This window comes from Trichogramma pretiosum, unplaced genomic scaffold (genome assembly GCF_000599845.2).
Source record: "Trichogramma pretiosum strain Unisexual culture from Peru unplaced genomic scaffold, Tpre_2.0 scaffold14, whole genome shotgun sequence".
Classification (NCBI taxonomy): domain Eukaryota; kingdom Metazoa; phylum Arthropoda; class Insecta; order Hymenoptera; family Trichogrammatidae; genus Trichogramma; species Trichogramma pretiosum.
Genome location: NW_019641706.1, coordinates 2,273,515 through 2,300,722, shown reverse-complemented (window position 1 = coordinate 2,300,722; position 27,208 = coordinate 2,273,515). Strand labels below are relative to the sequence as shown.

General features: G+C 38.1%; 3 protein-coding genes across 7 annotated transcripts; 2 read left to right on the top strand and 1 right to left on the bottom strand.

Annotated features, from left to right (window-relative positions):
* The first annotated feature begins 22 nt into the window (after positions 1–22).
* Positions 23–17,236, top strand: LOC106657170 (membrane-associated guanylate kinase, WW and PDZ domain-containing protein 1-like). Of its 5 annotated transcripts, none has more exons than XM_014378537.2 (11): positions 23–1,015; positions 10,427–10,664; positions 10,810–11,365; positions 11,463–11,670; positions 11,798–13,196; positions 13,270–13,651; positions 13,728–13,881; positions 13,967–14,545; positions 14,620–14,790; positions 14,871–15,005; positions 15,921–17,236. In XM_014378537.2, the coding sequence occupies exons 2-11, from the start codon at positions 10,478–10,480 to the stop codon at positions 16,077–16,079; spliced, it is 3,930 nt and encodes a 1,309-aa protein (XP_014234023.1). In that variant the 5' UTR covers positions 23–1,015; positions 10,427–10,477; the 3' UTR covers positions 16,080–17,236. The 5 variants fall into 5 exon arrangements, with proteins under 5 accessions (XP_014234023.1, XP_023318740.1, XP_023318739.1 ...); XM_023462972.1 differs by having other exon boundaries at positions 11,795–13,196; positions 13,970–14,545; XM_023462971.1 differs by having other exon boundaries at positions 24–1,015; positions 11,795–13,196.
* Positions 17,237–17,976: 740 nt separating this feature from the next.
* LOC106656923 (putative pre-mRNA-splicing factor ATP-dependent RNA helicase PRP1) lies at positions 17,977–21,217 on the bottom strand. The gene is made up of 5 exons (XM_014378111.2): positions 21,001–21,217; positions 20,373–20,746; positions 19,018–20,286; positions 18,583–18,936; positions 17,977–18,483 (listed from the first exon to the last, which is right to left on the bottom strand). The coding sequence occupies exons 1-5, from the start codon at positions 21,048–21,050 to the stop codon at positions 18,356–18,358; spliced, it is 2,175 nt and encodes a 724-aa protein (XP_014233597.1). The 5' UTR covers positions 21,051–21,217; the 3' UTR covers positions 17,977–18,355.
* Positions 21,218–21,273: 56 nt separating this feature from the next.
* LOC106656924 lies at positions 21,274–22,555 on the top strand. The gene is made up of 6 exons (XM_014378113.2): positions 21,274–21,400; positions 21,493–21,792; positions 21,853–21,988; positions 22,060–22,162; positions 22,234–22,348; positions 22,427–22,555. The coding sequence occupies exons 2-6, from the start codon at positions 21,660–21,662 to the stop codon at positions 22,480–22,482; spliced, it is 543 nt and encodes a 180-aa protein (XP_014233599.1). The 5' UTR covers positions 21,274–21,400; positions 21,493–21,659; the 3' UTR covers positions 22,483–22,555.
* The last annotated feature ends 4,653 nt before the right edge of the window (positions 22,556–27,208 follow it).

Genomic DNA, 27,208 nt, shown 5'->3' with positions numbered 1-27,208 from the left:
TTCTTCTCGCGTCAGGCGCGCTCGCACATAATACAAACTCGAGAGCGCAGTGGTGCACAGAAATTCTTGACTGTATGTATAATACAGAACATATATAGTAAGATATATAATATATATATATAGGATCAGCGCGCGTCGCCTATTATCGGGCTTTGCTGGAGATCAGAATTAAAAAAAAAAAAAAAAAAGTAAGCAAAGGAGAGAACGAAAACAAGAGCGACGTCTTAAAAAGGCGATGCATATAAGGACGCTTAGTGCGAATGCGTGAACCAAGTTGAAGTGGATCGAGACGATCGGTCGAAAATCTGGTGACCAAAGTAAATAAAATTTCGTCCTATCCAAAAAAATTACAGTTGGTACCGAAAAATCGTGCGCCGTGTAATCAACTTACGAGAGTTGTGTTGTGTGCAGGTATAATGCACTAGCAACTCGGAGCAGTCGAGTATTCGATTCTCTCTCTCTCTCTCTCTCTGGCGTTCGATGAATTTGTATTGTATACATATTGTATTAAAGCATTAAGTGTGCTGCTTTGACGCGAGTGTGTGTAGTACCTTACATACGTGCGCATCTGTTATAAACCCGTGTGTGCTGGTGCCTTGGCAGCAGCAGCAGCAGTTTAACCGCGAGTATACTACATACATATACAGTATCATATACATTCAGAAGTAGCAGCAGGCCGAGTTTGTGTTCTCCATCTCTCCGATCTCGCTCGCTGTTCGCCTCGGCATAACCTCCAACGTGTGATAGTGTGCGTAAAAGTGTGTTGTTGGTTGGTGCTCGCTGTGTGATACATATATAAATGTGCAAGTGTGCGAAAATCGAACGCCCGAAAATTCAACAAATTTCGGCCGCAGTGGAATAATAATGAGGGCGGCTCGCCGCTGCGCCGACGACGACGACTCCGTTTCCGTGTCTTACTACGAGCGGTGAGAGAGTGAAATGAGATGAGAAGCCGAGATACCACCAATACGTCGGTTATCGAGAGCTCATACTACAAGATCGTCCATCGAACGAGGTAAGAAACCGAGAATTTGACTTATTTTGTTTGGAGTACATACGTTTATATATAGAACACCACACGTTCGACGCGGAGCAGCTCTGCTCTGATCCCTGTCGTGTACACACACACACACATATAGAAGTGCATACATACGTAGAAATCGAGACTCTACCCGTGTGTATAAGGCCAACTGCAACAAGTAGTGATATATATATATATACAGAAGAGGTGTAAAAAATGAGCGATCGGTCTGTACTGGGGCGAGAATCGCCTTCGCTGTTTATAACACACGATAATATTAAAATATAACTCGCGCGCGCGTATATCGAGAGATATACATTCTTCATCATATTGCACACAGAAATGTATGTATGTATATTGGGCATACTAATAACGACGCCGTCGATCACGAGTTCGACGAACTTTTGCCTGTATATGTATAAATGCGAGTGTGCGCGTTGTGTATATGTGCTCCGGTGCGAGCTGTCGGTTACTACTTATAACACGAAAATTTTACGGAAATAGAATTGATTTGTTTGCCTATTCGCGCCCCTCGGAGGCCTCTGCGTGTTACGCGATTGTTGTTTTTCTCGCGGCCGCGAGAGCTTTCCGTTTTATCACGACTTTTTAAAAATCTTTGCCAAGCTCATATACCTGCGTTCGCGCGCGCGACAAAAAAAAATTATACGACACGCGAGAGGCAAAAGAGAAGAAGAAAAGTCATTTGAGAGGCTTCGATCGATACAATAATGAGCCAGAAAAGAGAATATATAGTACGTCCGCGCGCGAGCTCGTATACTTATAAGGAAACTGCTTAAAAGACCGTTGTTTCTTCTTTTCTCGTGGTTCTTCTCTTCCCGGTCGTCGTCGCGTTCCATTGCTTTCGCCTTCCATACCATACTACTCTTCTTTACGTCTAATTTTCTCCGTATCGTTTATATATACCCATATACACAACGAGCGTGCACAAAATACGAAACACGACAACAACAACAAAAATGTTAAGCTCGTTCTCTCGTCGTCGTACAAAAGAATATTAAAATGTTACGGCAAAAAAAAAAACAACAACTCAAAATAAAAAAGGAGAAATGAGACGCGACGACGACTAAGACCCGTGCAAGTCCCGTCGTCGTTCGGTACGTCGTCATCGATGCGTCACTATCCAAGACTCTCAGACCCGTAGAATCGTTTCCGCTCTTTATGAGTCTTGTGTGTTGTGTATGTGTCTATATGTGCGGTGGGATATTATATGCGTAAATTATAACTAAGAGAGAGAGTGAGTGTATGCGGACCCAAAGCCGCATGGGGCAGATGTTTTTTTTAAGCGTAAGCCTTAACTAGCCTGACTGCCTGCGCCTGCCAAGCCTTAACGCTCGTTGCCCTTTTTATTTTTTACTCGTTTTATTTTTTCTTCGAGTGACCCTAACAGGTGGTACTTGCTTACTCTGTTATGTATTGTATACGGATCGACTACGTTTTGTGCCCGCGAGTAAAAAGCTTAATTATTCTTTCTTTTTTTGTTGTTGTATTTTTTGATTCCGCACATAAAGCGCAATGGCATTGCAAGTTTTTATCTACTAAAAGCGTCGGTGTATATGTATTTTTACGCCCACCGTATAGCAGCGAAACAAACCCAGCTACAGCTTCGATTATGCACGCGAATAAATTAATCCCTGTCGACATTTCTCTCGGCTCCTCGAGCTGCACATCAATTGAAATCGCAATAGGCTAATAAACGCACATAGTGGAACGTACGACGAACGGATGGAGGGGAGATGTGTCGTTGCGAATTTCTCGCTTACATATATGCAGAACCGTATGTGTAATGTGCGAGAGGCGCTACGACGACGACTATTACTATAAAAGCGACAATCTTTGAAATATAAAAAAATCATTCCTACCGCGAGCTGAATTGTCGTCGATGATGTCATAAATAAGCTCTTCAGAAAATCATTGTTGTATACGCGCTACTTTTCTGACGTATGCTGGGTAGCAGTGATGATATATTTTTTTAACGTTGCCTCGAGAGGAGGCTTAACGAGTACTTATTATATTTCATTTACCGATCGTTTCGAAATCGATCTTAAACGGCGCGTTGAACTTTCGAAATGATTATAATACACTCTCGCATTGGATGTTAGATATTACCATAGATACAAAAAATAACATGGTCAATGTGCCTTGCGTAACTCTTGGAAGAATTGTCTTTGGTTTTAAAATTCTTTTATTGTCGAAGACTCGTTTTTTTATCTCTCTTTTACATTCCACGCCACAGTGGTATTATATAGAATCCTGGAAAGTGGAATAAGTACTTTTAATCTCGTACTAAAAAAGTTGTATTGTTATAGAATTCAAATGAAGCTGTACTTTTTATCGCGTTCTTTGGAAGAATTCCAACGATCTTTTTTGTTAAGTGTCATTGTTAATTTTCGTTTCAAAATCCCAAAACCGTAATCGGAGAGATATTAACTCCTCATTTTACAACTTGGTTAAATTTCATTAATTAAAAGATTTGTCTTATAAGTTTATGACACACTTTATCGAAATGTCTGAACAATCCTATTCATATAATGCTTTTTATGTAACCATTACAATACCATGAACCGATCAATACCATTTTCAAACCTTACAATTTTTAATTCGCTTTTAAGAATACAAACGAACATTGTTATGATGTATTCATGGTGTTTCGATTATCATGTGTCATAATTCGCTACATTCGAATCATGTATAATTCAGTGCGGTAACACGTTGGATGTCAAAAATAAATCATCTATAACTTTCTCTCGCAGCTCGTTATTTCCTAACACTTATATATACGCGTGACCTACGATTAAAACTAAGCGCGTTGACGTACTAATCAGAGCTTTTTGGGACTCGTCAATTTTTCTAGCTGTCAAAAAAACTTTTCCCTTCGACGCGAAAGCTCTTATCGTTCGAAAGTGGACATTGACCTTCGTGACTCTTCGGTTTTTGCTTGTGGTGGTATGGAACAGCCCGTGCAATTGTTTGCAGCAAAGTCACGCGCTCGGGCGACATAGAACTCGCGAAGCTTCGAGACGTCGAAGCTCGAATGAATGAAGCTCCTTCATGCCCTCAAAGAAGTATCACTCACGCTGGGTCTGTCTTCGCGCCAGCTTATAGAAAAGCCATACTTACTCGATGTTCAATGAGCTTTGATCGAAAAGCGAAGATTCATGTGCAGCGCAATGCGAATCGTCGTATAGTCGTCGGGTCTCGGAGAGAGATATATTAAAGAGAACTGCGAGAGGGGTAATTTACGCGCATCATCCTTATATTAAAGTACTGTTATCGTAGCAAAGTCTGTGTTTCCAGAACCGTATACCATATACAGAATATGACTGTTCCCCAACGCGCATAACAACAATAACAATAACAACAACAACAACAACAACACAACAATAATACAGTTACGCGGAAAACTTGCCGTATCTTCCTTTTTATATACGTTATATATTCGCGCGCGCCTATCGTACGTGAAACATGCATATAAACGGTGCGCTATATTATGTTTATTATTATAATAAAAATATAAAACAGCATGAAGCGTGAGACAGAGAGATAGATATAGAGGAGAGAAAGAGACATTTTAATTCATAAAAAAATTACTGCACTGCTTTGCTCCCATTTCCCCTGTGCAGTAGCAGTAGCATATTACAGGTACATATACACTTATAAATATAAACGTGCGAAAGCCGGATGCTTTTTCTCGCTCTCGTTGAAAAATTCGTCGTGAATCGCGTAAAATTTCTCCTTTATAGAATTGGAATTTTGCGCGCCAATAAGAAAAACAATGGTACTACCTAGCTAGAGCTAACAGAAGAAATGTTTAAAAGAAAGAAAAAAAAAAAGAACCGTCTCGTCTGCTGCTCTTTTCCTTTGTATACATTACCCAAAGTCACATGCACGCAGCACGCGCTTATCGCCGCAGCAGCTAAAATAACATCCATAAAGGAGCTTGTGTGTGGCGTGTCGTCGTCGTCGTGTGTCTGCTTTGCTCGGCATACACAAACACGTAGCAGATATATAGACTTTCGTCGTTGCGCATAATATTGTACGTATGTATGTATGTATGTATGTACGTCGGCTCGCGCGCTGCAGTGGTTCTTCACCACTTCGTCGAGACCTTAAAAGGGGGGGAGGGCGGCAGCGGCAGCAGCAAAAAAAAACGTAAATGAATACGTTACATCCTACGACGAGGAGGCGCTCGTTTTGCCGTATAAACTACGCACCGCGGCGTATATAATGCGTGTGCTCGACACGGCAGCGCACAAAACCGCCCAGCAACGTAATAATAACCGGCGCGCGAGCGAAGCGCGTGTAGCTGCTATATATATAGTAGTACATGTATATCCTTATAAATGCGTAATAAAGGAGAGCAGAGATAACGCGCAGGATATATATAGGAATTCCCCGCGAGTCTGCCTGACTCTCTTGTGTGCATCTCGCGGAGCTCTCTGGATGCGACAGTTTTGTAAAACTTTGTGCCATGTAATAGAAAGTTGACGCGAGTTACTCGTACGTTTTCTATTAAAAAAAACAAAAAGGAGTCACGATAACGAAAGTCGCGTGATCGTTTCCTCTTTTTTGTCATTTTTGTGGCCTCGCAGCCGCTCCTCATACATAATAGAAAGTCATATCAGCTTGGATAAAAATTCCGAATGTAATATACGAGGAGAAGCGCGCGCGAGATGTCGTTAGAATTAGTGAGCGTTCGTAGTACGTATAAAAGGATATGTATGCACACGCTCGCTGCTGGCCGACCTTGGAAAGATAGTTTTGTAGCACACGCACACACTTATGGGCCGAGGAAGGAGAAAAATACCTATACACACAGACATAACGTACCAGTCTTGTTCGAACATTATAAGCGCGAGGAGAGAGAAAGAAAAGAGAGAGAGAGAGAGAGAGAGACGTGACACGAAAGTTGAATTATGGTTTGCCTCCATAGAAATTCTTTGGCTCCTGAGCTGCTGCTGTTGCTGTTGCCTTCGAGTGTGGCGAGAGATGCAGCAGAATCAGCAGCTTCGTTATATTCCATTCGTATATATAATGGTATATATAGTCGTCGGAGAATAATTACGCGTATAGCAGTCCTTGTTTGTTTTGCTTTGCTTTGGAAAATCCTAATTGCAAAACGAATATAATGCGCTTTTCATATACGTAGCTCCGAGAGACGGGCATTTACGTAAAAGCCCCCGAAGAAAATCAAACATCCGATCGTGTGGATTCTCTACGCGAGCGATCCCTCTCTTGGCGTTGGTCGCATGCGGATGATTGCCTAGTATTTTCAGTTTTATTTAGTATAAGCGTATGTGGATGAGGAGAGAGAGAGAGAAAGAGAGGCACAAAGTTATTAGTACATCGAGGTCGTGTAAATAAAGGCCTTTGCGGGAGGATCGATCAATAAATAACGGAGCACTGTATAACAGTGAGCCGCGTCCCTAAATATAAACGTCAAAACTTTGATTTCCAACTTTGTTTCCTTTCTCTCTCTCTCTCTCTCTCGCCAAGTACCTTCAAACTTGATGATGATGATGATAGCGCGCGAATACTACTTTGGCCGAAAATACTTTTCCGCTACGATGCTCCCGTGTGCGCGAGAGATAAACTGACAAATGACTTTCTCCGCAGTGGTATGTGTTTGCTCTTCCTGAACACGAAAGTCGTCGTCGTCGTCTTCGTCGAGAGTGAAAGAATAAAAAGTATGTATATGGCCGATTCTTAGTGAAACCAAAAGGTCAAAAAATTTTCTTTTTCCGTTAACACGAAAAAATTGTTCTTTGTGATGTCATACATAATACCAAATTATATTTAAGATTCATCATTAATATAACATCTTTTTAATTTATCTTTTTAAATATATTTAATATTTATCTTTTAAAGATTGCTACAATTGAAAAAACTTGGAAAATTACTAGATGAGCATAAAGTAAATGAATTTTTTAAATTGGTCATATTTCAAGATGTAAGATTTAATAATCATAGATAGACATTAACGAAATAACACAAGACAAAGATAATTGTATAATCTAAAATTAAAAGCAATTACATAAGTAGGTAATTGTTCAAATACATCTTACTTTTGTATTCAAAGCTACCTGTCGACCCGTTTCGATATTTAAAGGTGTGCACTTGGCTCAATGCTAGCACAGCAAGTTTTAATGGCCCTCATCAATAGTTGTATCATTTTCCTGGTTTTTATAGAGTATCTATACCAATCAGTACAGTAACTATTGTGGTCAGCAATAACCAAAACATTTGAATTATAAATAAACGAAGTAATTTCAATGATTCACGAGAACCAAAATCCTTACCAGTAGTTAAAAATGTCACTGCTAGCATCATACATTTTCTGCGAGGGATAGTTTGTTACTAACAAAAACTCTGAGTACATGATGTATACAAATCCCATTTTGAAAGCAAAGTTTATGTCTACGAATTAATATCAAAAAACATATTATTAAAATTCACACTTAAATTAAGAATATCAAGAAAACATTTCTCAAAATTTGATTTTCCAATGAAAAACAGAAATCAATCGAATTTACGAATATGTTAGCTAAATTGTCTTACTAAATAATTAAAATAACTTTATAATATATACGTCCAAATTTATTTTCAATTATTTATAATGGTGATCCTTGGTCAACTCATCCGAATACATCCTTTTTTAGTCCATTCGATTTCACTGAGAATCAGCCATATATGCACCGTACAGAAACACGTTTGTGGTATCTTTTTGCGGAAACAAGAATTTTTATCAGCATGGAAAATCTATCTAGGCCTCTCCCGATCTCTCGCGATATACATAAAGGTGTTGATATGCATATTTCGAGCGCGATATAATACATTCGGATGCTTTATCACTGGTGCAGCCGATTCTTGCTGTGGCTGCGCTATATTGTGCGGCCAAGGAGCTCCGAGGGCAGCTCCTCTGTTGCGGATTATATACCTCGAGAGAACGAGAAAGAGAGAGAGAGAGAGAGAGAGAGAGAGAGAGAGAGAGAAAGAGATAAATCGTCGAATCGCATAAGACATGCGAGTATGTGAGTACGCGTACGTATGGTATAGTGCAGTTCTCGGGCGCAATTGCTGATCCGTCGTTTCGTATAGGTCAACCTCTCTCGAGCCGCGCGCTCTTATCCTTTCCCTCCTTGCGCACGTATACGCACATAGTACACATACACGCATACACGCATATACGTAGCAGCAAAGCTGCTATTCTCCTTCGTACTCTCTTTCTCTCTCTACGTACGAATATAAACGTATCCTACACGGTATAACATTACGCAGCGTACGCACGAGTGTGTATATAATACGAGTGTGTGTGTGCGCGCAATCTATGTGCCTCTCCTTTGCAATCATAATATCCTATACGCGTGCTATAATATGCTGTACATATATACTTTATGTATGTGCTCGCATTCGTCGAATTGTCTACTACCACCTTTATACGTCGTAAAGGTCCTTTTCCTGGCAGGCCGCGCGTTTTTCGCTCTTTCTTCTTCCTCTCTTTCCTTATGTACATTTAGCCATGTGTATACGTATGCCTATGCACGCTGTATGCTATACCAGCTGTTGAATCCATGAGCCATAAGCTTCCGGCGCGCGCTAGCTGCGTTTATCAGCTGTTCGATGCTCCTTCTGCCCAGGACAATATTGCCTTGATGTATTCTGCTAGTGCTGTAAAACTTAGCGATCCTCGAGCGAACATCGCTTTTTCATCCTTTTTTTGCTGCTGCTACTGGCGTTGCTGCTCTGATTCGCTCGTATACTCTCGAAAACGAGAACAGCAGTCGGCAGCTCATGTATACGAGAGCGAATATAATTTCCGAGCCTGCCATTCATTTATCGAGAAGCGAGAGCGTCGCGCGATTCGTGCCAATAACCCATTGATTTTCGATCGTCGAGGTGTATCTCGTTATATATATTATATTAAATGTAGGCCTCCGCGGCTGTGGCTACGGCGGCGGCGATACGAGGCGCGATCGTAACGACAGCAACATCAATAAACGAGCTACAAGCGTTAAATGTACTTTGCCGCGCGCTCCTTCGAAAAAGTAGTGAAAGCTAGATGTTGTTCGCGCTGTAGTATACACACGATATATGTTATTATAAAAGCGCGCGACACGCTCGCGGCTAAAAGTGTGGCGCGAGAGACCGTGTCTAGTACTACATACCGCGGTACACCTATATAGTATAAGGAGAGTGGCGATTCAGCCGCGGCGGCCCGCACGACTGCGCGACCGCGACACGCACACATACACACACACACACGACGTTGAAAAAGCCGCGAGTATACGCACAAAGTAGGTGACGCGCATTATTATTGTACCTATAGAATCCACGTGTTTCGCTCCTATGCTCTTCATATAAACATTGTAACATCGTTCATTTATAGAATTGTGTTTCTGCAGTTGTGCTGCACAGGGCAGAGCTGCTGCTGCTCTCTTCTCTTAATGCGCGCATTGTATAGTACACTTGATTGACTCGATCATTCTGTATATGCGCTGCGCTAAAACGAGAGCAGCGACTCAAGGGGTTGTGTATGAAGAACAATCGACCGCGATATATTATATTAATATGCAGTACATGTTTGCTGCTGCTGCTGCAGGCGTACACTGTTCTTCGTCTCGGCTCTCCGCGGTAATCAGTTCACTCTCGAGTCGTCTCTCCAAGCATTGACTATCAATTTAGCCTAATTTCGTACACTTGGCTCGCATCTCTTATACATCCATGTGTCTGTGTGTATATGTGTGTGTGTATAGTATACGCATGCACATGCACTTGCTCCGCTGCTGCTGCATGAATCATGACTCGCGCGCCCGCCGAAGAAAATTGCTCCGTTATACACGTTAAGACGGCGCGTATCTGCTGCTGCCTCTTTTTTTCCTCTTTCCCCCTTTCTCGCGTGGGCTCTCTCTCTCTCTCTCTCTCTCTCTCTCGTTTCTGCAGAAGCGGCTGAGAAAACGGCTTGAGTTGCCTGCTGTGTGCCGCGCGCGCGTTGCGGGACTTTTTGCCAGTGCCGCATATTATATTAATGCAGCTCCGAGCTCTCGCTCGCGAACGCGTGCGAGCTGCTGTATGTTAACCCCCTCCCGCTCGCGCGCGCGTATTATTATGTATATGCGTTAGCGCGCGAGCGGAGATGACGTACGCTATATGACAATTCTCGCGGGTATTTTATGTATTATATATCGCACCGTATTTTAGCTTGGCTCCTGTTTGATACGCAGGAATCGAAAGAAGCGGAGTGCGTTATAGGCTTGTATGCGCTTCTTAAATTTCTGTCCGCGGTATTGAATTATATTTTGACCTAGATATAGGAATGCGCGCGCCCGAGAGAGTCGCTCTAATCGTACAAATGCCGTAATTCGAACTTTGTATTTTTCTTTTTCGCAGAGTGGTCGAGACAGCACGCGCAAATTTCCGAAAGCAACGAGAGGATGAGCAATGATGAGCAGCATCAGCAACGGCCGAGTCTACGATAACGCGAGCAGCATGATGATCGCCACCAACAACAGCAGCCCAGTCAAATCGACAGGCAGCATGTCGATGATGTCGCCAGTAGCTGACTCGTCGACGTCGTCGTCCGCAGCTGCAGCTACGTCTTCTTCGATCGACGACCCTAATAACGATGGCGAGTTGACTCATTACTATTATTATCATTATTACCGCGCGTCGCTTTTATTGTACCGAGAAAAAATAACGATAATGTGCATGCGCGCTCCTTATTGGAGATAATAATCTTTGAATGTCTTTTGTTACACCCGTACTATATACAGCGGACAGCATGAGCAAGGAGATCCTCGCTACTCTGGATCAACAATCCGACTCGAGTAATTCCTTTTACAATCACCACAACAATCATTACAATCATCAAGACCAAATGCAGCAGCAATTATCCTCGTCGATGAATTCGTCCCAGCAGCAGCAAAACCAACAACAACAACAACAACAGATGCAGCAAATGCAGCAGCAGCAACAACAACAGTCACAACAGCAGCAGCAAAGGGTACCACCCACGTACGTGTACAGCACCGAGCATCATCATCACTCGCATCTTTATCATAATGAACGTAACGACAATTTGGACGACGTCGAGGTCGACGTGGACGACGAGAACAATCATCACGATCTCTATCATCAACACAACAATCGCCATAACAATCATAATCATCATAATCATAATCACGACGGCGAGCCACCGTCGTCGCAGCAGCATCAGCAGCAGCAACAGCACAATAATTATCGAAATCAGCTGGCCGAGGATCAGCTCGGGCCGCTGCCGCTCAATTGGGAGAAGGCTTTCACCGAGACGGGAGAGGTCTATTTCATCGAGTGAGTTTTTGCAGCAATCGAAAGTCATAATAATGATAATAATGATACTGATTGCAACGATTGATTTTTTGTTTGTTTTTTTGTTTACTTATTAAAGTCACAATACCGGCACGTCGCACTGGCTCGACCCGCGATTATCCAAGTTTCAAAAACGATCGCTCGAGGAGTGCCTGGACGACGAGCTGCCTTACGGCTGGGAAAAGATCGAGGACACCCTCTACGGCACTTACTTTATCGACCATGTGAACCGACGGACGCAATACGAAAATCCCGTCATTCAGGCAAAACGTGCTCAACAGATGCTCGTATGTTCTTCTGTTTTACTTTCTATCTTTTTTTTATTTTTTGCTCTTTTTTTTTATTCTCTCCTATACATCCTTTTACTCCTCGAGCTTAAAATGCTAAAAATAAATCGTGTACTTTTTGCAGCAGACTTCTATGAACGAGCACAACAACAAGGCCCCACCGCCTTCGGGCGGATTCACGCGCAATCCGGACGCGCTCAAGGGCCAACGGCTGCGAACCACCCTAGTAAAAAGCTCGCGCGGCCTCGGCTTCACCATCATAGGGGGCGACGACAATTGCCAAGAATTCTTACAAATCAAGAGCGTAGCGGCCAATGGACCCGCCTGGCTCGATGGCAAACTCCAGACCGGCGACGTGCTCGTCTACGTCAACGACATCTGCGTGCTCGGCTTCACGCACAACGAGATGGTCCAGGTGTTCAAGTCCATCGCCAGCGGCGAGACCGTCTCCCTCGAGGTCTGCCGAGGCTATCCGCTGCCCTTCGATCCGAACGACCCCAACACCGAGGTGCTCACGACGATCGCCGTAAATCCGCCCGAACAAGAGCAGAGCCTGTACATGGATCTGGAGCGCGCGGTGGCGCGTGGCGAGCGCTTCGATTTTCTCAACTCGGCGACCTCGTTCATGCCGGTGTCGCACAGAAACGGCGTCGTTGTCGAGAATCTCGCGTCGAACGCGTCCGTGACCTCCATGCCGGATCTGTGCATCTCGGAGAAGTTCAACATCGTCAAGAGGCCCAACAGTACCGATCTGCTGCTAAACGATAGCGTGGATCACGCCGTGACGACGCATCATCGAGAGCTGCACGCGACGGAGCAGCAACAGCAGTCTGCACACTCGCCGATTTCAGGACCCAAATCGTCGGAATTCCTCACCATACCCATAGTCAAGGGCATCACGGGCTTCGGCTTCACGATAGCTGACTCGGCGCACGGCCAGAAGGTCAAGAAGATCCTGGACCGCGAGCGCTGCAAGAATCTCATGGAGAGCGACATACTGGTCAGCATCAACGACGTCAACGTGCGCAACATGTGTCACGCCGAGGTCGTGCAGGTGCTCAAGGACTGTCATCGCGACCAGGAGGCGCTGATCTACGTGCAGCGTAGCGCCGCGCTCAAATCCCCCCTGACCGTGATGGCCGACAAGGAGAGCAACGGCAGCCCGAGCAAGGACAAGCACGCGACTTTCGACTTCTTTCGTAGCAAGACGCCCACGGCTGACATCTACAGCACTCAGGCCAAGACCGTCGTGCCGCAGAGATCGAAGACGCCGCTCATCGACACGCGCTACAACAAGGAGACCGCCTGCTCCCCGCTGCCACCGCTTCTACCGTCGAGCAGCAACGTGATCGTGCCTCCACAGCAGACGGTGGCTGAGCTGAGGGACGCCCTGGAGAACAGATACAACAAGTTCAACAATTCCAACGGGAACTACGCGAATCAACCCATCTATGGATACACCGACGTGCCGTATAAGACGGAGATGAGCCACATGACGGATAGTTTCGCGGGTATGGGATTGAACAGTAAGTTTGAATTTTCGTTTCTTTCGTTTCGTATTCATAAATAGATCGCTTTATTGAGATTATTTTTTTGCAGCACGACTCGATGTCGAGGACAGTCTCCGCGAAGTTCTGAAACAACGCGAGGATTGGCTCGGTATGAGCATGAACGGCGGTGAAAACATCTACGGTATCAGCGTGAATCACCACTCGCAATCACCCATGTCCAATCACCACATGCCGAAACAAAACGGCGGCACCTATCATCATCAGGCCCAACAAGAGCCGATGGGCGATTATTACAAGGATATTTACGGCACGACGTCGCACTACGACAACGGCCAGCATCATCATCAGGATTACATGGCGATGTGCGCCGGACAGGAACAGAACGTCGATACCGGCGAGATCTGGGACAAGAGGAAAGAAAGCACGAGCTTCGAACACGAGCAGCCGCGCTCCAGTTCTATCACACAGCAGTTAGTATAACTGAGCATTTTCTGGCTTGAAAGCATTTTCGTGAAATTTTACAATTTGTTATTTATTTTGACTTAGGTACGCTAATTATGGCGATGGTATGATGAGAGTTAGCGATATGGTGTATTCAAGAATGCCGGATATCGAATGGATCGAGTCCTTAGTAACCCTCATACGCCATGATAACGGGTTTGGATTTAGAATCGTAGGCGGTACAGAGGAAGGAGCGCAGGTTAGTTTTTTTATTTAATATAATCTTCTTCCGAACCCATTAATAATTGATATATTCAAAAAATCAATTGACAATTTAATTATAGCAGGTATCTGTCGGACATATCGTACCTGGCGGAGCAGCAGACCAAGACGGCCGCCTGAGTTCCGGCGATCTGATCGTGTCGGTCGACGGGGAATCGGTACTGAACTCGTCGCATCATCGCGTCGTCCAGCTGATGATCGCAGCCGCGCAAAATGGCCAAGTTACTCTGGGAGTCAGGAGGCGGGTCATGCCCCAAGAGCATCAGCTACATCGCGAGCAGATGCAGTCGGTCGCCTCGAATTACGGCTGCCGGGGTATCGGCTTGACCGGCATCAATCACATTCAGTATCCGTACGATGTCACGGTGACGCGCGAGGAAAACGAGGGTTTTGGTTTTGTACTGATATCCTCGGTAAACAAGGCCGGCTCGACGATCGGTCGTATCATCGAAAGTTCGCCGGCCGAGAGGTGCGGTCGGCTCAACGTCGGAGATCATATACTTGCCGTCAATCGCGTTGATATAACCAACGCTTGCCATAAAGATATTGTGAATCTCATCAAAGATTCCGGATACTCGGTTACTTTGACGATAGGATATCCACTTGATGACTGCTGCAGCAATACATCTCTTTCTCAGAAAGTATGTAAAGTTTTACATTGTTCAATCGAAAATCTAGTAAATGCGTATAATTAATTAATGTGTGTTTTTTTAAGGATGAAACCATAAGCGAAGGCGATAGTGGTCAATATCACGCAGTGGAACTGACTAGAGGTACTCGTGGTTTTGGATTCAGTATACGAGGAGGACGAGAATTCCAAAATATGCCATTGTTTGTGCTGCAAATCGCCGAAAATGGACCTGCATCGATAGACAATCGTCTAAGGGTATTTAGAAAATCAATAATTCCCTTGTAAATTTTCTAGTTCATTACTTTAACCTTTTAATTTTCAACTTTGTACTTTAGGTTGGCGATCAAATTATAGAAATTAATGGAATAAATACAAAAAATATGACTCATACAGAAGCCATCGAAATTATAAGAAACGGTGGCCCGACCGTAAGGCTGCTTGTACGACGAGGATGTCAAATGCCTTCAGTGGTAGGTTCACCAAATCATCACCACGACATGAACATTTAAAACAATTATCAAGCATCCACGATTGTTTTAACGCTAACTAAATGTCATTTACCCTCATTTTAATTTTGTTTTTAATTTTCATTCTTGTAATTGCATTTACCATTTTACATTTTTTTTTATTGCGAAAACGCTTTCTTTCCCTAACGAATGCTGTAGATACAGGGTGGGCTGGAAAAATATTAAGCTGCACTTTTACATCTTAATGGTGCTTATTCACGGATCATCTGCTTCTTCGTTATTTAAATTTAAATGAAAAATTTGGGTAATTCGTTAATCAATGCTTATACAATTTTTCAGAGTACTCCATGAAAAGAATAAATGCTATTGGAGTGATGTAAATTTCCGTTCATCCTAAGTCACTCAGCGATTTTTTTATATTTTGTAAATATGATAATGACAATTTTATTGCATTATTATAAGTATTATAAAAATAACGTTCATTAATAAATGTACTAACACGTGTGATAATTTACAAAAAAAGCAAACATTGTGCCTTGTGCGTGTTCTGATCAGTGAGTTCATTAACAACCATTTAAAAGTGAATGTTACATTGTTATATTTAAGTGTCGTTCGTGTTTCATATCAAATTAATCATATGAATGGTTTGTTCAACATTGGCTTATTACCAATCGAAAAAGTTTCAACTTGACAATCAATTTTTTTATGTTTAGCTTACAGAAACAGACTACTCTTCAGTAGCATACTTTTGACAATGAATATATGATTTATTCGTTCCATTATAACTAAATTTGAGCTGAACATAAAAACATAAAATAAAAGACGTGTCAAGAGAAACTTTTTCCAACGGCTCATGCAAAGTGAATTAGAGATATCGAAATATTATTTACAATGCTCGATATGAAATTAATATTATAGAATTACATGAGTATTGATGAATTAAATGAAGCTGCGGAAGATTCACGGATGATAGAGCATGAAGCTGCAAACAGCCAAATCATAACAAGACGTTCGAAAGACAATAAAAGAGTCTCATTATCGTGTTGCTGTACAACTCGGCCGCGACGTTTAAGTTGATTTTTTAATAAAAATCTTATGTTTAAGAAGTAAATATTATACTGTATATGAATTTATTTAAAAAAGAACAAAATCGTGCGACACGATTTTTCAACTTTTAATTATTAAATAATTAATTGTAATGTACGTGATCCAAGATTTTTTTGTGGACTTGAAATAATGCGCTCCGAGAGATTTATTATATAGAACTTCAAAAGTTTTAAACATAATGATAAGACGTATGTTAAGAAATATACATTAATTTATGGTGACGTAAAATTAATTTGTTGATGCATTTATATTTTTAAGAATGAGTTACATTCTTTTATACATACATATATGAATGAATGAAGACCTACTGTTTTTATATAATATAAAAAAGAAATGAGTGCCCTCTTCTTAATTATAAGGAATGAATTACGAGCAGAATTCATTAATCAAACATAACATATTTCACGAATCTGTGTACATAGAAACATTTTTTCAATTGAAAGAGTTTCTTCAAAAATAATTGGAAACAATTCTTATTTTGCAATAAACTATGTTCCATTTTATGCAACATTTTTATTGGAAAATGAATCAAAGTATTTTTAAGGGAACTTCTTCGTTGTTACAAGTTAGGAGTACTGTTCAACTCTGTCGTCACCAAAGAATGCGTTCAATATTTTGATTGCAGTGTATTTTTTTCAGATATCTAGAAAAATTGATTTTATGAAACGGATTTGTGAAGTTTAAGAGCTTATTTTATGTGTAGAAATTCGAGAATTGAGCTTAAAACTGTTGAACAAATTTTCATCGAGTATGAAAAGTGTATATTTTTATAAAAATATTTAGAGCTAATGAGATTTCTTCAAAACTCGAATCATGATAAAATTGTTATATTTGGAGATCTCATTTCCGTTGATACATCATTGAATGTTCACATTACATATTATATATCATTTACAAAACATGTAAATGCTTATATATTTACGAATTTATGCATTTACATATTTTAATTTATATATACATATGTAGAATCTATATACGGTAAATTTAATCCCACAGTTATGACTTTCGAAGTAAAATATTATGTAATGTATCTATATACTTTTACATTGACTTGTGAACGCTGAAACTTTTTTTATCATAAAAATTTTTAACTATTTTCTTATTAGTAATAAATTTATGTAAATACATGTAAAACAATAAAGTTCTATATATTTATCAAGTAATTCGAAATTAATTTTTTTAGTAGTGAAAAAATAATTTTCACATGTTTTGCCTATCATGTTATTCTTCTGTATACCAATGTCCTTTTCAAATTTTTTGTTGAATAGTTAACTAATTTGCACAAGCTTCAGGCTAAAAATAAACATTGTACAGCGGCTGCTGATTTCGAGATCGATTCCTTTGAAGTCTATTGAGGGTATTCCATTAGAACATCTGCTTAAATAATTTTACCAAATGAAACTGAAAATGTTAGATGGGCATCAAGTCCAGTGTAACTCTTTTAAGTGGTGTAGAAAAATAATTAATATTGATTTCGGAAACTTTATTGGAATGAGTTCTACAATCAAAACACTTATGATTCGTAACATAAAACTGCACACCGACGAACTTTTACCCTTTCAATCTATATACACAAAAATATACTTTAAAAGCCAGTTTTGGTGCTTACATAAAATCATATTCTAATGTTGATGATTTTACGCAAAATTTTCAAATTTATTTTACTTAATAAGGTGATAATGAAAAGTTACGTTGACAATAATAAGTAAATAAATCATCATTGTCAGTTACAAATGATTATTAAAGCTTTCTTTACTTTTTATTCATTTTTTTCCTGTGTTTCATTACTTATATTAATAAAATAAGTATTTTAGAAAGTACAAAATTTTATTTATAGCTTACTGATTCGAAGAAAAAAACTTCAAATTGATTTGTCTCTTAATATAAAAGAGAAATAATTTAATCACAAATGATCATGCCAAAATTATTGTAAATTTCTTCCTAACTCGAATTGTAAAATTCTTGTTTACATTATTTAGATCAAAACATGCCTAATTTTAACTTGTATTTGTAAATAAAAATTTTCTTTTCAATAAATGAGCTGTAAAATTTGGTGGTAAGTATTTCAAAAGATTTGATGCTTTCAACCTCGTTGGTAGTCTCTTAAATCACTCATGATTTGAAATAATATTTGATTCAAAAACTTTGTCAAATTAAAACATTTATTTGAAACAAACATTGTCTTCAAATCTTGTGCATATAGGTTTTAATCTTATAATTTAAAATACTTATAAAATTCTAAGCATTTAGAAACCTTCTTTATATTGTTTTGAATCTAATCTAGTTTGTAAAACTTCTAGATGCCTCTTAGCTTCACATTGTGGGAAGTTTTGCAGATCATAATATTGAGGTGCTATTTTTAAGAGCCATTCAGCTGTAAAGAAAAATAATTATCAATTATTATTATTATTATTATTATTATTTTATTTTATTTTTTTTTTCAAGAAAAATCTAAAGTGTAAATGAGGCTTACGTTTAATATCTGTCACAGTTCGGATATAATTCTTCGTCGTCAGCACAAATTCATTGTATATAACCCATTCAGGTTTGTGATCTAGGCAACTGCTAGGATGAAGCTGTACAATTTGATTATCCTTGATCGTTAAATAATGTCCGGTTCTTTCCAAATGCGCTACCTGCATGAAGAATCCATTGACGAGAGCTTTTCTGATATTGACATAGTAGTCTTTCGACGTAAAGTCTGTGGATGTGCGTTTCAATTGGAAACGATCCATAATTCTACTCAATTGTTGCCTAACATTGTCTCCGCTTTTTAATGATCTGTAGTTAACGAAGTTATCGTAGCACCACTGAGGATCATCTTGATCTATCAACAAATAAAATTAATTTTAATAAACCTTCATCTTTTCACGATATAAAATAGTAATTATTGTACTGTTAAGCTTACTCTGTTTGAAAGCGTGATACACGTTCAAGAGGGTCAGGTGGTCTCCATCAATATGAGCAAATCGCATCTTTGCTTCATCTGCTGCTTTCTTAGCTTCGTTCGGACGAACAAAGCATTGTGGAACTGACAGCATAGCAGTTATGCTGAGGATTTCATTGCTGCAATTATGATTGCACGATGCTATCAACATTTTGGCTAATTGAGGATCTAGAGGGAACTCGGCCATGACCGCGCCCAAGTCGGTTAGGTTGCCGTCGTCATCTAGAGCGGCGAGATAATTTAAAAGTTCTAGAGCTCTCATGAGAGTTTCTGGAGCGGGTGGGTCCATAAAATCAAAATGTACCAAATCGTCAATTCCAAGTTTTTTCAACTGCAAAACAACGCTGCCAAGATTTGATCGCAAAATTTCAGGATATGTATTCTCTTGCATTTCATTTTTGTAGGCTTTCTCTGTATACAGCCTGAAACATTTTCCAGGCCTCGTTCTACCGGCACGTCCGGCTCTCTGTTGCGCCGAAGCTTTACTGATCGGAGATACGAGTAAAGATTCGACTCTGATTCTTGGATTGTAAACCTTCTGTTTGGCAAAACCAGGATCTATCACGAACACGACACCATCGATGGTCAATGAAGTTTCCGCAATGTTTGTGGAAACGACCACTTTACGCCCGATACCACCGTTAGGTTTCGTAGGTGGTGCTGGCTCAAAAATACGTTGCTGCAAATTCGGTGGTAAGGTGGAATACAGAGGTATACATTTTAGCTCTCCTACTTCTGGACCTAAACTGTCCATTTCACGCTTGATGCGCTTGCAGGCCTCTTCAATTTCTTCTTGACCAGTGAGGAAAAGTAGTAAATCTCCAGGCACCTCTTCACACATATGAATTTGAACAACTGTTCGAATAGCAGCCTCAAGATAATCACGCTCTGGTTCAGGAGTGTAGAAAATTTCTACTGGATGTGTACGACCAGGTACGTTCATCAAAGGTGCATTGTCAAAGTAATGCTGGAACTTTCCTGCATCAAGGGTGGCACTCATAATAACTAGTTTGAGGTCAGATCGCTGTTTGATGACTTCTTTTAAGACACCCATCAGTAAATCAGTGGCAAGGGTACGTTCGTGAGCTTCATCAAGTAAAATAACTTGGTATGACTCAAGCATAGGGTCAGACATACCCTCTCGAAGTAACATACCGTCTGTCATGTATTTAAGAATTGTTTTTTGAGAACTGCAATCCTCGAAACGTATACTGTAACCAACTTCCTGACCTATAGACAAATAAATTATTCATTAGATTTGATTCAAGTACATTATAATTTTAAATTGTCAATTGTAAATATTTATTAAAACATACCAAGCGCAACATCCATTTCTTCTGACACTCTCTGAGCTACGCTCATGGCTGCTACTCTTCTGGGGCACGTACATGCCACAGCTTTTTTGCCAGTACTCTTTGAATACTCTACGCACCACTGTGGTATTTGAGTTGTTTTTCCAGATCCAGTTTCACCGACGAGTACAATGCACTGATGTTGTGCCAAGAGACGCATGAAATCTGCTCTGTACTCAAAAACTGGCAATCCAATTCTCTTTTTGTAAAGCTCATGGTACCGAGGTGTGTAAGGTAATCCTGTGTAGGGATTCAATTGAACATTGCTCTTGGTGGCCACTGGTGCAGCAGCAGCCGCAGCTGCAGTACTGGCTGGTGTCGCCACATTTGAACCATCACTGAAATCACATAATTAAGTATTGATTTTTAGAATTATAATTAATACTGTCTCAGTGGTGAACATAACCAAGCTTAACTATGCAATCGTAGCACGAATTTTATGATATAGAGCCTGAATAGAGCACTGACAATTGAACGATTCGAATTGATGAAACTTGTGACACGAGCAAAAGCAAGGCATTGAGACGTTATTAACTCGGAGCATGTGCGCCCGAGAATGTAGTTTAAACAATCAAAGAAAGAATCAACTTACGCTCTGCGCTTGACGTATGGGTCAACGACTTCAATTCTTCGCTTTGACATGGTCCTTAATTAATGTCAATCGACTCGCTCGAGGGTTTTTCACGCAAAATAAAGAAACGCCGAGATTTACGATCGCATCAACAACCGAAAATCAGCGAAAGCGTGCACGGACTGACTGTAATTTCGGAGCACCACGAACAGCAGTACGGAACATACAGAGCGAGCAGTCGTCGTGCTTCTCTCTTCCGTCCTCGCTCCACTCGATGAAATTTCGCGGAGACTCGCTCGGAAAAAGGTTCTGTTCTGTGCCGCCGCGAGCGACAAGTTGCGTGACAAACATAATGTATAGATTGCAGAGTACCGACTCCTAAATTTATTGTTATGACGCGGAAAACTCGACAAAATGCAGGGTAAAATTTTTAGTGCAATTTTCCACGAAAATTATGCATTTTTTCTATTTTACATGCAAATCAAAATTAATAACATTTTTTTCTGCTTTCAGTAATTAGGAGGCGCTACGGTCAACCACTTGTTTAAAGGGTTTATTCTTTCTATGTTGAATTTTTATAATACTCGATCTAAATTCGGTGTTTTGAAAACCATCAAATGTTTTGACTTTTCTGTTATTGTTGATCCGAATCGAGTGCGTGAATATTTCCAATTGTTGTGATGTCGTCTATTAAGACATTGATCGCTAGTATTGAAAATGAAGAGAAAATAAGGAAACAGACCATTCAAAATGAATTCGATGAGAATAGGAGAAAGTATGCAGATATTTTAAACAAAATCAACTTCTTCAAAGGTGATTATCTACATAAATTGGTTGTTTTTCAAAATAACAATCTTCGTTTTTTATCGACAGATGAAAATAAAAAAAATATGGATAGCATCCTGAAAGGATTGGATAAACTGGTAGCTACCAAACATACAATTGAAAAAGCCCTGGAACAAACAGAGGAAAATTTCACTAGCTTACCAGTACCATTTGAACAACATAGGTAAACAAAAATTGAATGTTGCAGTGCAATGCAAATACTTTCTAAGTTGACATTTGATTATTCATTTCCAGTGAAACCATTGAATTGATTTCTAAAATGGCAGAGTACATCAGCAATGCTGGTAGTACAAGCAATGCAAATGATTTTGTGGCTGATCAAATACTTCATGATACTGTAAGAATCATGTATACCTCATATATATAAAATTTAACTATCTACTAAATCATACTTACAAATAATTGCAGATTGCAGTTACAGAAAGTGTAGAAAATGATCTCAAAGAATGTCATACTGATTTTAATCAGGCACAAGCTCTCTACAATAATACCAAAGTACTCAGAAGTTTGATGGATGAGACAAGTAAATATTAGATTATGCAGTATACCTAGATTCCAGTCATTTATTATACTATGATTGTAATATTTTTTTGCTCTATAGGTGAAGGAGATCCAGAAGAAAATATTAACGATTCAATATTTTCATCAGATCAGTAACCCACTGATATTGAAATGTTAAGTTTTAAATAATATGAATCTCTATACATATTTGATGTAATTTTAATTGTAAATTGTGTTTGTGTAAAATTATTATTGTATTAATATACATTTTTTAAAACAAACCCTTTGAAAATTTAATTTCTTAATTTTTCTTCAAACGACTTGAAATTTACTTCACATAATACCCAGCAGAGGTCGAGAATTGCCATTGTATTTGCGACTTGTTAAGGTTATTGTACTAGGTGCTTTGTTTACTTCTTGCTTTGAAAACATCAGTTTACGATCAGTTGTTGAATAAACTGTCGCCCCAGAATTATTGTCATTGTTTCTACTATCAAAAATTATTTATAAATTATAAATATGGCATCGGCACAAAATAATGACGAAAATGTGGAAATTCGATTGGATACAAATCCAGAACGAGTCACAATGGAATTGACAGATCTGATCAAAACAGAATTGCTCTCGGATGTAATAAGTAACGGTCATACCGAATCGTCCGAAGACAAATTACCTGCTAATTATGGAAACTTGCAAGACGAAGCTTATTTCCAGGAACAAAATGCGAAATTCCAAGCGATGCATGAACAACTAAGAAATCTCAAGGGTAAACTTATGAGAGCTTAAATTTACAATAAAACAGTTCAATTTTTTTCTAACTTTCAATATTAATATTTATAGAAGAAAATAAAAAACAATTAGATCAAATTATTGCCAGCATTGACAAATTGATGTCTGAAAAGCAGGAAGTTGAAGAGTGTCTTAAACTAGCACAAGAACTTGATAATATGCCTGATATTTCTAATCTTGATGATAGTGATGAATATGACATCCCTCCTGAAAAAGCTAAACAAATGTATTTGTAACTTGTAATATAACGCAAAAGTTTCTTACAAAATTAAATCAAATCTATTGGAAATTTTTCAGGACTGTTGCTGAAATTTTAAGCCATATAGGTGGACTTGACACTGATTCTGAAGCTCTTAAAATTAGTGGTGTAAATGAAGAGGTATAGTAAAGAAAATGAATAATGAATATGTTCAAGTTACATTTTGTGGGTGCTGAAATGTAATTAAAAATAATTTTTGTTTTAGGAATCTGAAGCTTCAAATAAATCTGAATCAAATGTAAAAAATTTACCAGATAAATCTGCCCACGATGTTGAAAATAAAAATATTCAAGATCAAAATGAAAGTGAAAAAGTTTTTCATGAATTATCGAACAGTACAAAAACAGAAAAAAAATCAGATCCCATATCAAATATAAAATGTAATACTTTTTTTCTTAAATTTTTTTCCATTCCTTACATAGATTATGTTAGAATAATAAATATATATAATTTTATAGATGAAAAAGAAAAGCAGAACAGGAAAATCTCATCGACAGATAGTGAATAAATTATGCCTCACAAAACACTAGACTTGTTCAGTATTTTTCACAACTGAATGAATATTTTAACTAGAAATTTTCGGAAAAGTTGAGTATTTTATATATTTTTGTTCATAAATCTATGCTAATCTAGCATAGCAGTATTCTTTTGTAATCATAGTAAAGTCAGTAGTAGCCATTGTGTTCATTGCACACTTTTAAGATTTAAGCTCACAAAACTTAGTAATTATTTTCAAATTATTTTATGCTGTTACTGAATTATAATTAAAATGTCTGGAGTTTTATCAGAAATTTATGATTAATTACAAATAATTATTTATTTTTGTACAATAGGTGATTGATATAAATTTTTTTTTGTATTCTTTTGTACACTTTGGTATATTAAATAATTATAAAAATATACCCTCATAGCTTGAAATAATTAAGATAAAAAAATATACGTAAATTTTTATATTTCTTAACACATTACATTTTAACTGAAATCTGGATGTGAAAAAGTTCACAAATTATCTTATTTGTTGGTAATAATAACGTTCTCAAATACATGGAAGGTGACTGATTTTTTCACTCTCCTGAGTCGATTTATCCCATCAACTTTCATAAAATACCATGTTATTTATCCTCTCTTGAGGTAGTTCCCTCAGAACCTGACCTATAAATTCGGGCATCTCCAGAAAAAATTCTAAGACTTTTTTGTTCTTTTTAAATTTTTTGTAGAGTTCATACTTATTGAGATAAAAAATCGCAAAGATTCATTGCATGAAATTGTTTAAATTTGAATCTCTTGTAGTTCGTGAAATATAGATTTTAGAGAAAATTTGCAAGATCATTTTTTTGTTTAAAGTGACCCTAAAAACCTTAAAAAGTGGGTTTGAGGTCAAACAGTTTAAATTTTTATTTTTGGATTGTTTTTACATTAACTTTTCTCAAAAACTGTGTGGTCAATTTTTTTCAGTTTTTGAGCTATGTTTCAGTACACACTGAACAATCATCTCCTAGTTTTTGAAAAGATTTTATCGATGCGTTTTTTTATAATCACACAAAATAGCGTCTATTCGATACGCTAGCATAGGAATCCCATATGAAAGTACCGAACTTTAACCAAACCATTTTCGAAATATAATTAATCAAAGTTCCTGAAATTTCTCACACATATGAAAAGCACTGTCTATAATATGTGGTTAAAATTTCAAGATCCTTTATCGATAGTCATTTTTTTGAGGGAACTACCTTAAAATGTTATTGTCAAAAAATTAGTAACGTGCTGCACAGGACGCTTCAAGAAATTCAATCCAATAAATATAATAGTATCTTTCTATATTAACCCGTCTGATACCAAGAGACCCTATTTTTGACTTATTTTTCCACGCGTTATTTTTTCATGAAAACGTAGTTAAATTAATGTGGAAATACTACATTTTATGGGATTTTTATCGCTCTTTTCAAATCTGGCATCAGATTTACGATATATGCAACCGTTTTAAAAATACATTTGTTTAAACAAAAAAAAACGTGGTTTTTGAACATTTTTTCTCAAAATGATCGTTTTTTTCACCACGATTACGCATTCGGATCGGCTTGAAACTCTGGATCTGGTGGCATACAGGCCTAAACTAAAAGTTAGCGGCGTTGGTTCATCCAGATTCAAGATGGCAGCCACCAAAACAGCTGATTGTAGCCGAAAATGTAAAAGAAAGCTTTGGTATTTTTTTATTCGGTAAGAATGGACTCTACGAAAAAATTTTATAAGACAAAAAGTGTTTAGAATTGATAAAAGAATACGTATAAATTTTTTTAGAATTTTTCGGATGATTTTGAAAATTTTTGGATATGGATATTTTATAAAAATTTTCAAAATCATCCGAAAAATTCTGAAAAAATTTACACGCGTTCTTTGATCAATTCTAAGCACTTTTTGTTCTATAACATTTTTTCGTACAGTCTATTTTTATCCAGTAAAAAAATATGCACTACAGGACGCTACTGTACAAGTTATAATGCTTTGGCGTTTTTTTACTCAGTAAGAATGGACTGTACGAAAAAATGTTATAGAACAAAAAGTGCTTAGAATTGATCAAAGAACGCGTGTAAATTTTTTCAGAATTTTTCGGATGATTTTGAAAATTTTTATAAAATATCCATATCCAAAAATTTTCAAAATCATCCGAAAAATTCTGAAAAAATTTATACGTATTCTTTTATCAATTCTAAGCACTTTTTGTCTTATAAAATTTTTTCGTAGGGTCCATTCTTACCGAATAAAAAAATACCAAAGCTTTCTTTTACATTTTCGGCTACAATCAGCTGTTTTGGTGGCTGCCATCTTGAATTTGGATGAACCAACGCCGCTAACTTTTAGTTCAGGCCTATATGCCACCAGATCCAGAGTTTCAAGCCGATCCGAATGCGTAATCGTGGTGAAAAAAACGATCATTTGGAGAAAAAATGTTCAAAAACCACGTTTTTTTTTGTTTAAACAAATGTATTTTTAAAACGGTTGCATATATCGTAAATCTGATGCCAGATTTGAAAAGAGCGATAAAAATCCCATAAAATATAGTATTTCCACATTAATTTAACTACGTTTTCATGAAAAAATAACGCGTGGAAAAATAAGTCAAAAATAGGGTCTCTTGGTATCAGACGGGTTAAATCTTTCAGAACGATTGAAGAAGATAATTTACAATAACCATATAGGATTAAAGATTGTTTGTAGATGTATTTTTTTCAGAAAAACGCACTTAAAAAAATGAATCTTGAAAAATTATAAAAAATTAATCATTTATAAACGGTATAAACAGTATCTTTATTTGAATATTATCATAAAATATTATTTCTTTATTAGTAATTTGTTGATGAAGGTTGACAATAATCAGTAAGGTTTATTTTTGAGATACTCATATTCTTCTGAGGCTGGAGGAATCCACTGCGTCATGTATATACTTTTAAATATTGCATTTCCTTGTAATAAATTTGGAATGAAAATTTTGTATACTTTAGTTGAATAAAAATTGCTTCGCCCTACATTAAAAATAAATTTTTAAACTTGTAATTTTTATTTAGTGGAACTGAACAATATTTTAAATTGAAAATGTATCAATAAAATTTTACTTGAACAAATTTCTCACTTGTATAAAGCGCAATTTCGTAAATATATATTTACCTTTTAAAGCAATTAGTATTGTATTAAATATCAAATATTAAATTATTCAGTTATTGAATACAATTTAAATAAAAAAACAATTTTTATGCTTAAAGCCAATTTTATTTTGTCAAGTTATATTCCAACTTATACCATCGATTACAGTAAATTTTTATTATATCACCTTGTACT